This window comes from Myxocyprinus asiaticus, chromosome 42, assembly GCF_019703515.2.
Source record: "Myxocyprinus asiaticus isolate MX2 ecotype Aquarium Trade chromosome 42, UBuf_Myxa_2, whole genome shotgun sequence".
Taxonomy (NCBI): Eukaryota; Metazoa; Chordata; class Actinopteri; order Cypriniformes; family Catostomidae; genus Myxocyprinus; species Myxocyprinus asiaticus.
In genome coordinates, this window is record NC_059385.1 from 30187916 (window position 1) to 30203078 (window position 15163).

Consider the following 15163-nt stretch of genomic DNA (forward strand, 5'->3'; position numbering starts at 1 on the left):
GTTTTTTCCACTATTTAATGTACTTTGTTGGTGAAATCACAAGAATTAAATAAAGTTCAAGAAAAATTGGGCTGTGTTTGCTTGCAAAAACAGCTGTACAGTTGTCAAAACAAAAAAAGTGACACCTCTGATAGCGAAATTCCAACTCTACTGGCTTGTTGATAACATAATCACTTGATAATTGCCTCATGAGAGCACTGAAATAGAATGGCTCACATGTCTCTTGCCTTCAGTTTCAGATGTTCAGTTTGGTAGACTGGGCTCCAGGGTCACCCTCACATGCGGAGGCTCTTACAGTGGGTACGTACTCCAGTCTATATTAGTCTCTTCTAGAACACCATTAGACTCCAGGGCTAAGCTTTCCAGTAAAAGGTGATCATAGTATGCTTAACTGGACTCAGTAGGGGCACAAGTCCAGTCCTTACTGGGTTTGGACACATTGAGGCTATTTACTGTGGGTTTAGGGGTTTGATTCCCCAGCCTCAGATTTTGGCAAGCCTGATTTTGTGTAAGGGTACTTGTTGAATCGTCCATATCTCTTGCCAATAAATATGCTATCCAAGAGAATCTGGCTGCCAAAAATAAGATTAGCATGACACACAAATGAGTAAATCGATCCACAAGTTCACTCAGTCAAGTTGCCGTTGGTAGGGGTTATTTTGTTGCAGGTATAAACTAGATGGTCTTATGTACAAAAATCCCAAAGGGGTTCATTGAGGTTCATGTTTGGTCTTAGTGCAGGCCAGTCAAGTTCTTCCACACCAGCCTCTGTAAATCAATTCTTTATGGACCTCACTTTGTGCACAAGGGCATTGTCATGCTGGAATTGAAAAGGGCCCTCCCCAAACTGTTGCAATAAAGTTTGAAGCACACAGTTTTCTAGAATGTCATTGTATGCTGTAGAACTAATATTTGTCTTCACTAGATTTACTTGAATAGACAAATCTGATGATTAGAAGGGGTTGTTCACATACTTTTGACCTTGTAGTCTATCCAGTGTTGCTTTGATTTTTAGCTGGTTTGTACTGAATGTAGATGAATGTTCTTGACTAAAATGTTGATTGTGAGTTTTGGATGGGGTCGGCAGGTCTCCGGTGGAATGGCGGCTCAATGGAAGCTCAGTACTGCCGTGGCCAACACAGATCTCTGAGGATTTGCTTGCGCTCCTAAACACCAGACACTATATGGAGGGCAACTATAGCTGCCACGATGAAAGAGGGACTTTACTGCAGACCATCAAACTACGCCTGGGCCGTAAGTAAACTTCAGTGATACAGCAGTCTCTTGTTTTGTTTTTGACTCAAAGCCAGACGAGTTTCAGCCTTTTTAATTAAGCTTTATCTACTTTGTTACAATTTCCAGACAGTTATGCCACCCCTAAAATATGTATGAGGAAAACCTGCTAGATGTATTACATGAACATTTAAGATAATTCGTCTTGATTGAAGATGTCATCTTTAGAGTGTTACTGGCTCACACAAATAAGTATCACAGCAATATAATCATAACAGGTCTATGATACACGTTTAACTGGTATCTTGACTCTTTACAAATTTCATCTCAGAGCAGTGATACTCAACTGATTTTGCTTTAGAGCCCAGATTTTACATTGGACATCAAGTTTTGACCTTATACAGTACCAAAGTTATTTATCGTTCTGTAGTAATCAAAATGCCCCTTAAACTCTGCACAAATGAGCTGAGATGATTTAGAAATATATAAAAGATTTTAAAATGGTACAAAAATAGACAATATATCAAAGGAAAACTCTATCTTGTGAATGCACTTTATTTTGACTTACAAACTGCAATACTGTAACACTTACTAAAACTGAAATTGAGCAAGTGAACATAAGAAATGAGGGAGAACAACATCCATGTTTCAATCAGTCACTTGTATTATCCCCCAGAATATCAAACAAGTTTGTACCACACAAGAGTAACCCATTCCCCATAAAACCCAAAGTCCCAGAATAGACAAGTCTCTTGATACCAAGGCCTTAAATGGCCAATGAGCAGTTGCCCCAGTCTTTTGCAATAATAATAATAATAATAATAAATGATTCAGTCCAAACAGTATCTCCTAAGTGTCCAAGTGAATCACAAGCTTTGCTTAAAGGTCCATGTGGTCTATAGATCCAGGCCACCCACATTACACTCAATGAAGAGTGGTACAAAGGCCAAAAAAACCCTTTGTGCATAAACACAAAACTATACAGAAAATAAAGAATATAGACTAAAAGAAAATACAAAGTACTTGCATTGAGCTTTAGAACACTCACATTCCTCAAAATAGGGCAAATTAAGTAGATGAGGAAAGCTTCAAACCAAAAGCTTCTCAAACTTCATACTTTGTGACTGCTTCTCAACTTCCTTATATTGGAGTGACACCTACTCACAATACTCTCGAGTGCCCCTGGGATGAGTACAACAAGACTGCACAGTGAATGAAAACAGTAAATGCAAACTGCACACAGAAACTGTTACAATACTGTATGATCTTTGTAAGGAAACAAAGACAAACGTCTCATGTCTACTCTGATTATTGCTTCTGTAAGCCCCTAGTAGCCACAAACTCTATGTCAGCCCTTACCTTAAGCTCTTTTCTTCCAAATGAACCATATTCTACTCGTCTGTGAGCTTGCTTGGGTAAATACTTCAATGTTATGCCTCAGATATCCAGAATAACATATGCAGTACAGCAGAAAATGTATGATAATCAAATCATGGACAAGATATGGTTTCGACAATCGATGAAATAGTATATATAATTGCAAAGCTACGGTCTCAGCTTTCCAACAACGTATACAGTAGATCAAGTTTCTAGTCCACTCAGAGGCCGAGATATTCAACAAAACATTGGGGAAGGTGTGTTATTAAGCATTGAAATATATAAGTATTACCACAGACTGCATAGGCTCAACAACATGCACAACTGTAAACATGAAATAGACTGAATCGGAAAATTGACAATTTTGTTTTCTTAACACCTCTTGAAGTTTGATGTTTTCATACTTTTGGCAGCTAGTATTTCACCTAGTAGCGAGTGCACCCATGTTTAATGTAGTCAGGGTTGATTTTATTATTTTTATTTTTATTTAACTCTACAAGCTTTTGGTCATGATTTATGAGAAGGAGGGCATGTCATGCAACCTGTCTATAACGTAGTTTCCATCCACTTTTCGCGCTATTTTGTTATCGACAAAGTGAAAATGTGTTAAAAAAAAACGTTTGGGAAATTTGCCGTCTTCTGCCTGTTTCCATTTAAATGGCCTTTTATCAATAAAAATGGTGTGCGTGATGATGTCATGCCTAAAAAAACACTTTGTCGCATAAGTTTTGGTTTATCGCAAAATAAATCTGCCCTTAAGCCGTTTCCATAAAGAAATGTGTGTTTATCGCTAATTGTGTACTTTTTGCCTCCCAGATGTCCCAAATATTTTTCCTCCAAAGTTTTGGTAAAATGGGGAGAGTATTGAGACAATTCATTGAAATGTAGGGCTTTACTGGTTGTTTAGATCAGTGTTACTATCAGAAATAATTAATTATTTCTTTAGTTATTAATTAATATTTAAATTAATTAATTGAATCTAACTCATTAAAACCTCATATGGGGCTCCAGTAAGTGCCTGTAAGCGGGTTTGGTTATTAGCAATAATTAATAATTATCAAAGATAATTATTAATTATTAAAATCAATAGAACATTGATGAGAATCAATGTTAGCTTTTCTAATCCTTTAAATCAACAATTATCAAAGATAATTGTTAATTGTTAACATCGATGAAACATTAATTAAAATTAACACTAGCATATTGATCATTCAAATTCAACAATCATCAAAGATAATTATCAATTATCAAAAATCAATAGAATATTAATAAGGATTAATTTTGGCGGGGCACCACCCTGGAATCAGGGACTAATAACCAGATAGTATAACAGTCTCAATATTAGATTGTTTTCTTAGGAAAATCGACATCCGAAGAATATCGATTTTCGGAAAAAAAACAATGAATGAAGGCTTGAATCCGAGCACTGACATCCCGTCAGCATGATACAGGTGTATGCAAAACAAACCAAAACACTTCTCTTTGTAATATAACAAAGTTTATTTATGCAGTAATATCAATTAATAATTAATACAATGCAGTCAATAAACTTCCGACTTACAACTACAAACTAAACAGTGATATGATTAGATATGGAAACTAAAATAATCCTATAACACATAAGGTGTGTGTGAGAGAGTGTGTTGTGAGAGTGTGTTGTGAGAGTGTGTGTGTGTAAGGAGGGACGCGCACAAAATGGCAGACGTGACTCTCGTGGAGAGTATGTCACGCGAGATTTCCGGCCAGGGAATATGGCCGCGAACGTGGGCAGAGAGAAACCACTCAATGGTAGCTTAGGGACAAAGCTGAGCTTTATCACGAAGCTATCTACTAGCCAAAAATGTGTGCCAGAATTTTGTTGTGAGGGATCGCGTGTGTGTGTGTGTGTGTGTGTGTGTGTGTGTGTGTGTGTGTGTGGTTAGAACGTGAGAGACAGAGAGAATTAAGTGATGGCCCCAAAGCCGATTTCGTGATCGTGGGAGAGAAAGCAGCTGTTAGTTTATCACTCAGAGACGCGGTGGACGGCTCGTAAACAGTCCCGCGGTCTCTGATTCTTTAATGGATAAACTCAGTTTGCCGGTCTCACCCGCGATGGCGGAAATGCACAACAGCCCAGTGTGGTTGGACTACAATACAGCAAATCAAATTTGTGATAATTAATACCCTGAGTATTAATAATGAGCGGACATGGCGGTCCGTAAACTGTACAAGCAATAACCTTGATACACAAGAATAACACACTATAATATTCTATCTCTGCCCAGATGTAAACCTCTTACTTGAATCATATGAGGATGCAGCATGTGTGTTCATCCGTCCTTTAACTCAGACTTGGTTCCTTGAGGCTCGGGTGATGACGGGAGGCCGTTTCCTCGCTCTGTCGGCGTTCGGTATGGCTGCTGATTCTCGGCAGGCTAGCGGAGAAATCAGCGACGTTGACTTGATTGAAGAGGGAAGAGAAATCTTTTCTCTTCACTTCTGCAGGCAAACGGATGAAGATGCGGATTGCTCGGCAGTCTCCTTCGGATCCGTTAGAGTGTTCGGTGGAACACAGAGTAATCTCAACACATCCAGCGAGATGGAGATTGTATGGCCACAGTTTCAAGTCAGACGTTACTTCCTTGTGCCATGAGGCTGCACCTGAGAGCAGCGATGAGCTGCGTCTACACACGGCGAGCAAAGTTGCTGGAAGCAAATCCCGGAAGCATTTCAGAGGTATTTCTACTCCTGATGATGTCATGGTTGAGGTGCGTTCTGTCGTGTGCCTGATCCAGTAGGAGCTGAGAGTTCGATCCTTTAGTGAGCAAGGCTTCATGGGATTTGTAGTCTGTTTTGGACTCCCTTTGTTTGATTTTGGCGAGGTTTTTATCAGTAAGATTTATGACTTATGTGGGGTTTTATGACTGTGTTAGGCCTGCCTTTGTCTTCTATCTGAATACATGAGGCCCAACAGAAATTAGCTAGCTTACTGGCATTTCAATTTCACAAATAAATGCAATCAGAAGAGGAGGAATTGCAATCAAAAGGGAGCAGTTGCCCTTCTGATAGGACTGTCATATTGGTCCTGATGTTGCACCTGTTGCAGGTTGCCACCGGTTCCGACCTGAAAGTGAATCGTCATGGCCCTGTTCAAGCTGGCAACCTGCACCAAGTAGTGGGGGAAATTTTCGGTCTTAGTATAAGGACCATCCACAGATGTGTATATACTGTGTGCACAGCAATTAAAGAAACATTGATGCTGTGTAATATCAGGGTTTACATATGATACATTCCTGATATTCAATAGGTTATTTTGAACAATCATCTAATCTAACACATTGCCATCACAACTGCATTATGTCCCACATAGTTTTCAGCAACTTTTAATGACCAACTGAACTTGATTGTCATCTAAAATTAATTTTAACGTCATAATGCAATTTACATTTTCTGAAGCAGCTCAGCAAACGCCATCAGAGGTAAAGAGGGTTAGATTTGAAATATTTAAAAGTTTCACAATTTTCAAAAGCTCATTTTCTGAAAGTGAGCTCTGCATTGGACAAATACAGTAGATCTGATAGTTTATAGTCTTGAAAAAAGTGTAGAACATTCTGAGAATGTCATTCAGCTGACTTTTTTTTGTCTACAGAACAGGGTAAGGCTAATTTAAGTTTGTGTAAATAAAAGGCAATTATATAGGCCTAACAATAATTATAATAATTTATTTAATTTAATACAGGGAATTTTGCCGTCATTGTTTCAAAAGTAAGCTAAACAATAATTTTATAGAATTAGGCTATATATTGTTCCAAAAAGCACACTGATGCTTTTCTCCTAGAATTGTATTTATATTTTTTTTAATTTAAAACATATTTGTGCACAGAAATTATGTTTTTTTGTATTTTGGGCTAATTCCATGACTGCAGTCTATTATTTTGAATAGTGTGGAAAAGCAACTTTAATAAATAAACGGATATGGCTATCGCAATTAAATTAATCACAAACAGTGTCCATTCATTTGTTCTCTGTGCACTTGTCGATGTGCATGATACGAGATATTTGTGTTGGCACTCCTGGAAGTGTCATGTTTGCAGCATCGGATCTGTGCAAGTATGCCGTTAAGATCAGTCCATAATCGCATATGATAAATTGCCTTTCAAGGATGTATACTGTCGTCAGATTAACAGGCTAACGATTGGGGTAAATTCTGTCATGTGACACTACATTTTTGAATTAATGCCAGTTTTCTCCACATTTTAAGTGTTTACATATAGTTTATGCGCTAGAGTTAAACTGAAAAATATTATGTCGACACTCGTGAAATGTTAGCGATAATTTGCGTTTCCATCAGCTTTATTTTGATGCACTAAAATAATATTCGCAAAAAATCCTTGAATGGAAACGTAGTCTATGTTGGAATTTGCCCAATTTGCCTAGCTTCTTCAAAATGACAGATGAATTTGAGCCAAAACACCACAAAGTTTGACTGCACCCACGTCCTTTGACGTCAACAACAAAAGAAATGGGAATCATTTTCTCCTCCCTTTTGAAAGTTGATCAGCCTTTTTATTTTGCTATTCTAACTATGCACCATCATAAGTTTTGTTGGATTTTATTGTATGCATTTAACATTGTTTTTTCTTGCTGTCCATGAATCTATCAGAACAGTCTTTTAACCCATTATTGAGTCGTGAAACACCAGTTGAGATCCACTGTCTCATAGCACACATCTCTAAGTGAAAACGTCTCATAATTGCTTAAGACCTCTTAAATGGTGGTTCTACCAGGACAGATTGGTGGAAAGAAGAAAACTTGCTAGTAAAAAGGAAGTACTTGATCACTGTGCCCTGGGAGCACCAAAAGAGTGTAAGTGTACAGTTGTATGCCCTTTCTGTTTAACTCCAGGCACTTCCTCTAACAGGAAGTCAACACATCCCAGCTCCTCAGTTTCCTGATAGGAAGGGTGAAATTACTGATTCAAGTGTGTTCCACTGTCCGTTTAGGTTGTGTGAGTAGATGTAGTATATTGTGTCTGAGGTTATCTAATGTCATATTATTGTTGTTCTTCTTCAGACCTGCCTCATTATGTCAATGTTTCTTGCCGTGTGCCAAGTCATAATACAATCTACTGCTCCTGGGTGCAAACTAAGACAACACACCTGCCAACATTGTTCATCTCCTCTTACAGGTACAGTTCCATTGATTTGTTTTAATGTAATAGTAATATTTAGTAAAATATAATAACTTTAATACGAAAAAAATATATACTTTATTTTTTATTTAAATAATTTTTTATTTTAAAAGTTATTTTATACTTTCTTACCGGTTAATTTCTTTATAGGCCTACAAAATGTTATTCTAGTCTAGAGATGAGGGGTTCAAAGGTGAAATTAGATTTAAAATCGAATTTATACACCAAAATAAACAAAGCTTTGGGATTTTTTTCAACTTTTGAAAAAGAAATATTTTAGATTCTGCACAGTGTTTTAGTATTGCATTAAAATAAAAACAAAATCTAAGATTTTAAGTATAAAGTCGTAACATTACAAGAATAAAGTTGTGTTGAGAGTCTGTAATGTGTTGAGAATAAAGTCATAATAGGGTTTTCACGAGAATAAAGAATAAAGTAGTGACATTGAGATTGAAGGATTATTCCAGGTTCAATACATGTATAGCTCAATCGACAGCATTTGCAGCATGATATTGATTACCACAAAAATTTATTTCGACCTGTTCCTCCATTTCTTTTAAAAAAGCAAAAATCTGGGTTAAAGTGAGGCACTTACAATGGAAGTGAATGGGGGCCAGTTTTTGAATGTTAAAATACTCATTTTTTCAAAAGAATAGCCACAAGACATAAACAATATGTGTGTTAACATGATTTTAGTGTGATAAAATCACTTACTAACCTTTTCTGTGTAAAGTTATATCCAATTTTACAACTTTGTTGCCATGATGATGTAATGTCAACAAACCCTAAAACCCTAATTTAAACAACTTTACACCTCAAATAATACATGAGTTTTAACAGGATTATTAATTTAAGTGCTTTTATAAAATGCTTATATAAAATTATTAGCTTCACTTTTCTGCCTTTAAACCCTCCAAAAATTGGCCCCATTCACTTCCATTGTAAGTGCCTCACTGTAAACTTAATTTGTGCTTTTTTTAAAGAAAAGGAGGGACGAGTCAGTTTTTTTTTTTTTTTTTTTTTTGTGGTAATCAACATTATGCCACAAATGCTGTCAATTGAGCTTAACTTGTATTGAACCCGGAATATTCCTTTAAAATAATATTTTGAGAAAAAAAAAAAAAAGTCAAAATTACGTGAATAAAGTCATAGAATTATGAGATTACAGTAGTAATGTTTAGAGAATGAAGTTGTAATGTCACGTGAATAAAGTCATAGCACTACGATATTAAAGTTGTTATATTTTTTGAAATAAAGTAGAAATATTTCGAGAAAAGACGATGGTTATCACAATAGGAATAGGCTGCCGAGGCTGCAGCTTTATCAGTGCAATAAATGAAATGAGTTAGTTACTAGAAATAATAGTTTAAGAAATCATGATTTAGTTCAGTCACACTTAAGGATAAGATTTAGAAATGCTTGGTGTTTTGGTGCATCAGCACCAAGTTATCATTAGTATCTGCTGCGGTTATGTAGAAAATGTAATTTTATTCACGACAACCAGGCAGACATTCAGGAAATTGCCACTTTTGTGCAATTTGAAATGGCAACCAGTGCTCCACTTCACTTTTTTGTCACTTTCCTTACGACTTTTTTCTCATATTACAACTTCAATCTTGCAATTCTATGACTTTATTCTTTATTCTTGTAACGTACAGAAGCTTTGCCCATGTTAATCACCCCCAGAAAAACACACACAATTAAAACAGTTTTAAGTGTTTTATTTAATTTATCTGTTGTCTGTGTATTGCTTGTGGAGTGCACTGGAGTTTGGACTTTGTCTTCTGCATCTCATCTCGTCTCTCTTGACTTCTGGGTATGGCATGCGCGGGTATCAAAAGGGTCTGTTCGCAGAGCGCTTAAGTAGCGCATTTCCTGCATTGTGCATGTGCAGAGCCCCGGAGTCAGGAAAGTTCTGTGTGTGTTGACAGGAATGAAATTAATATTTGTGTTTCTGTGTTATCTACTGTAGATGTGTAATAGATATTTTATAAATTGTAGAATGTTTATATACTTATTTCATGTATATTTCCTGACATTAAAATTGAGTGTTTATAGATTCTAATGTGGTGAATCATTGTGTGTAATAATTTTATGTGAAGTGGCATGTACTTTGCGCTTCCTGTCATTTGCTGAATCTACATCAGTCATGGCAGATCACATGATTTTTGCTTCCTTTATTGCAGGCAAAGTGGAATTTTTATAGTCAGAGGTTTGAATTTTACATAACCAGAGACATTATTCATTTGAAAGTGTTGTGCGCTGCATGAAGTCGAACACACCTAGTGTCTTTTGTCCGAGAGTCATTGTTCTGAACCTTGTGGTGGAAGGAGCTCAGTCACTTGCTGATATAATACCGTGACTTTGTCATTTTTATTTTTTCTACTATTTTTCTTGAATTTTCTTGTATCTTGTATATATTTTTGCACTATTTTTGAATTGTTTTTGCACTTTGGGAACAATTTGCTCTGTCAAAATAAACGCCATTGCACTGATGTGCTATTGCGACTGAGACATCTATTACATTTTAAGAACTTTAAAGCGCCTTTGCCCCAGTCATTGCCTGAAATTACTATATGTGGCATCATGTTTACATATCATTGCAATCTTTAATGTTTTCTTCTGCTGTTGTGTTCAGTGTTAAAGGCAAAGGAGCTGAACCTTGTGAGCAGGAGAATATTGGGGTGAATGAATGTACCATTACCAACCCTCCGATCTGGAACTCAAAGCTCCTGGTGAACATCACAGAGATTAACCCACTGGGATCGAACTCCACTATTATACAAGTAGATTTTCATAAACTCTGTACGTTAACATGCCTAGAGCATTCATTTTTTTTTTGAGAAGTTTTCTTAGCACTTGGTTTCATAATGATTTTTTCTTTTGTTTTTCTTTATATAATGAACTTGCGTATCCCTAATGAATTTTAGTGAAACCAGATCCTCCAGATGGCATTACAGTTCTGCAGGTGGAGGGTCAGCCCACACAGTTATTGGTCCAGTGGAGAATTCCTGCATCTTGGCCTGATGAATTTAATGGAGCCTTTCCTTTAATATTCTCATTGCGATACCGGCCAATCGGCTCCAGCTACTGGTCAATGGTAAGAACATTCTACAAACAATGGACATCAATGACTGGTTATAGGGCGCAACAGTCTGGTTCCGAAAGTAAAAATCCCATTCATTTTCTGCATAGGTGAATTGATTTTAAGGATAACTTATAAACCTTTAAAGACAGACCTACCATGAGCTCTGAGGTTGTTCATCTATGGTATATGCTTCCGCTGAAGACATCATTCTGCGTTATTTCAACTTCATTGTTTAAAAATCATGTTAAATAGTGAAATTCCTGGTGAAGAACTACACTACATGAAATACAGCAGAGAAAGATCCACCAATCATTAAATTGTGGCCAACAAAGGACACTAAAAGAGCTCTGCTGTGACCACCCTCTCCTATGACGTACTGCGAATGACGCAGTCAAGTCAGTCTCCATGTCTCAGTGCTAGGCGCAGCGCGCTTATCAAATTTTGGTTGATTCTGAGCTCAGTTTTTGTGCCAGAGCAAAGCGTGAGTGGTGTGGGTGGGTGTGTTTGTGCTGTCTGTGGGTGTATACATGCATACTGTGGATGTATTGCATGTGAATGAAGTGGCGCAAAGCACAATTTGCTATTTTCCTGAGAAATAGGTCATTGCGCTAAGAAGTTTGAGAAGCACATCTGATCTCTGCTCAACGTCTAAAATCACTTTCTGCATTTGCAGTTTTGGGATTTCACCAGCAGATGATATTAAAGATAAAATCAATCGCTTTTAAAACCTTGATTTGTGTGTCAATCACCTCAATTTAATTAGCAGATAACGCTTAACACTCCGCCCCCAAACGCGTCATGGCACCTATATAGGATGGAGCACAGTGCTGATCTGACCAGAATTTTTTCCTTGCTTTCAAGAAAACTCTAAATGCTTTGCTCTCATATCGCTTTTGTTCTGAAAGCTGAAGCCAATCCCCTCTCCTCCCACCATAATCCTTTTGCGGTTGAAATAAAGAGCAAGGAGAGTTCGCGTCTTGAACTGCCTCGACGACTGGTTGCTTTTAGCGCTGTCACAGGAACAAGTTTGCAAACACAAGGAACTGTTGCTTGTGTTTTAAGTGTTTAAAACATTTTAAGTGTTTGGGCCTCTGAGTCAGTTGGACAAAGAGTGTGTTGGTGCCCAGCCACCAGGTTTTCTTCTTAGGAATGAAACTCGACTAAGTGACCATGTCGGCGTATCTGACCAACGATTACGCTCAGTCTATCCTCCAGTGCTTGACGACTTCCAGTTGCGATCAATGTTAAACCTGGCAAGCCAGCTTCTCTGATGCGAGAAACATCTCCGTCAATACGTGCAACATGTGTCCCTGGTCACCTGAACTGCAGCGCAGACCTGCTTTCACATCAGGGTGTGAAACATGGGGAATGCAGACTTTATCCTCAGACAGTTTTGATTATTTGGAAACTGTTTGGGGGAGCTACGGTGGACCTGTTTGCCTCCCCGGTGACCACAAATACTCCCCTCTGGTACCCCATGACTCATGCTCCACTGGGCTTGGATGCCATAGCTCACAAGTGGACAGTGAAATGCAAACATGCATTCCCTCCCATTCATTTGCTTCACCAAGTGTTGGGGAAAGTCCGGGAAGACAAGGAACCATGTTGTTGGTTATGCAAAAGTGGCCCAACCACAACTTTCCAGACCTGGGGGAACTTTTGGATGCCTACAGTACATTGCCCTGTACAGCCAATATTTCACTTCCTGCAAGAGCATTTGGATGCAGGACTCCCTCCATCCATGCTCAAGGTGTATGTCACCATGACCCCCTGGACTGTTTCTCAGTGGTCAAACACCCCTTGGTTGTAAAAGTTCTGTGAGGTGCATGGTGACTGAGGCCCTCTCGCCCTGTTACATCAGCTGGAACTAAATGCACTTACGGGTTACCCCTGTTCAAGCCACTTGATACAGTAAGCAGGGCTTGACATTAAGCATTGTCATATACTTGTCCTTCGGATTGGTAAATTGATCATTCACTTGTCAGAGTAAAAAAGTTACTTGTCCGGAGACAAAAACAAGGATGTAAGAAAGAAAAAAGAAAAGCCTCCATCGTCATCATTTACACCTAAGAACCATTAAGAACACAGTGCAGAAAGATGGTAAATCATTACTAACCCTCAAACCTGTATGAATTTCTCTCTTCTGAGGAACACAAAATTTGATTTTTGGCAGAATGATAGTCACAGTCACTATTCATTGTCACTGCATCTTTTTTTCCCCCCATAAAATAAAAGTGGATTGAGACTGAAATTAACATTCACCCTAACACCTCCTTTTTAGTTCCACGGAATATTATGTTTTCATTGTGTGTAATGTATTAATGTTACAGTGTTAATATTATTATAATGTATATTGTTATATACTGATTAAAATTGACTGATTCACATGGCAGAGAAATTACCTCAGATACATACATTAGATGGAGCTCTAGAAAGATGAGAGATGTAATGGGGTCTGTTGTAAGCATTTCTCATCACTCTATAGATGGTATTATTACACAGGATTTTTGCAGTTTCTGCCTTTCTTGCTGTTTTATGAGGGAGCGCCAAGATGTGACGAGACAAAATGAGATCTCTCCAACGTTGCGCGCTTGCAATGAAGACAGCTTTGTTGATTATAAACGGGAGCAATAGTTTTATTTCGCAAGTCCAATTAACAGGTTTATACCCGTTTATATATCTAAAGTTCAGTAAATATGCGCTTCCCCACTGCTCGCACTCACAAGTTGCTGAATGCTGCACCACAAGTGAAGGTGAGAGGGAGAGAGGGCGATGCAATAGAGGGAATTCCCCGCATTTTGAAAGTGAAACGTGGGAATTATTAAAATTGTGCTCGGTCCCTGCAATCCCGCGCTATTGAGCTAACATTCATTACTGAGATTTTAATCAGTCTACTTGTCCGGTCGGGCAAGTAAAATTCTCTTAACTTGCCCGTTCAAAATTTCCACTTGTCCCGGACAAGCGTTAATGTCGAGCCCTGGTAAGCTTACACATACTTTCTCTGAAGATTGTGCTGCTTCTCGCTTCGGCTTCGGTAAAACACACTGGGGACCTTCAGCCCTTGCCGGTCATCGACTCTTGTTTAGAGTTGGTTCTGGGCTTGTCTTTTTCTGAAGTGTAGCTTTCAGCTTAGCATTACAAATTTTTCTGTTGAGTAGTTGGTAGCTTACCTAGCTAAATTTTTGAGTAGATTGCTCAACACTGATTATTAAATATACAGGCCATTTACACTACCAAATTCTTATGAACAGGCTGTTTTCATTTATATCGCCGTTGCTTGACAGGGAATGGAATGTAAAATAGAAACCAGAGAAAAACATCCAAATTAAATTGTACTTGACCCAGCACATTAGCGCTTTGCTCATGCACTTTCGCCAACCCGCTTGTGCCTAGAATTAGCGCATGCTTTCAAGAAAATATCAAAACTTCATGGCCACGCCCACTGACTTTGCCTGTCTTACATATCGCATAGCGCTGCACATAAAAAAATAGTTCATAATAGTTTAGTTAAAATTCTCTCATTATTTACTCACCCTCATTCCATCGCAAGTGTGTATGACTTTCTTTCTACAGTAGAACGCAAAAGAAGATTTTTGGAAGAATATTTCAACTCTGTAGGACAGTTATATGCAAGTGAATGGGTGCCAGATTTTTTAAGCTCCAAAAAGCACATATAGCCATCATAAAAGTAATCCAACTAATAAAAAGTTTCAAATATTGATCTATTTCTTATACACGCTTAGCGTTTTGCTTGAGAAGACATTAATTAATCCACTGGAGTCGTATGGATTACTTTTGAAAGGAATTTACTTTTAAAATATTTTACGTTTACTTACTTCTAAATGTCAGGACATTTGACTTTTTTGGTTGTGAGTCCTAAAAATGTATGGGTGTCAGTTTGGTTATAGAATGAGGTTGTCACTCTTGTACATGACAAACCTGTGTGTGAACGTATTCGTATTAAGCACTCAAATATAGGACTGACAACCATATTCTGCTGCTGTGTGAACGTGGCCATTTAAACTATCAGGTGATATTACTGAATTAAATAATGACATCCGAAATCATCTGTTATATGTCTATATGTAGTAGGCTACATCCAACTCTTTTATTTGAAAAGAACAAGAAAGAATTTGTTTTCCCTGATGTGATATCTTCAATATTCCAAAATCATTTACATTTAGCATCCAAATTAATTGTTTCCAGCACATAATAAAGTCATAAAGTCACCATAAGAAACTCTTCCTCCTTCCTCTTATCTCTGTGAGATATAAAGACTCATATAGCCTCTCTTT

The 15163-nt window shown here is 37.8% G+C and overlaps 1 protein-coding gene across 2 annotated transcripts in view; it reads left to right on the forward strand.

The window, feature by feature from the left end:
• Positions 1-15163, forward strand: part of LOC127432359 (ciliary neurotrophic factor receptor subunit alpha-like) — a 104230-nt gene that overhangs the window by 71322 nt on the left and 17745 nt on the right. For both annotated transcript variants that reach the window (XM_051683333.1, XM_051683334.1), the window contains exons 3-7: positions 234-300; positions 1088-1254; positions 7663-7777; positions 10419-10585; positions 10711-10880. In XM_051683333.1, the coding sequence (XP_051539293.1) occupies positions 234-300; positions 1088-1254; positions 7663-7777; positions 10419-10585; positions 10711-10880 (686 nt within the window). The remainder of the gene's footprint in view (positions 1-233; positions 301-1087; positions 1255-7662; positions 7778-10418; positions 10586-10710; positions 10881-15163) is intronic.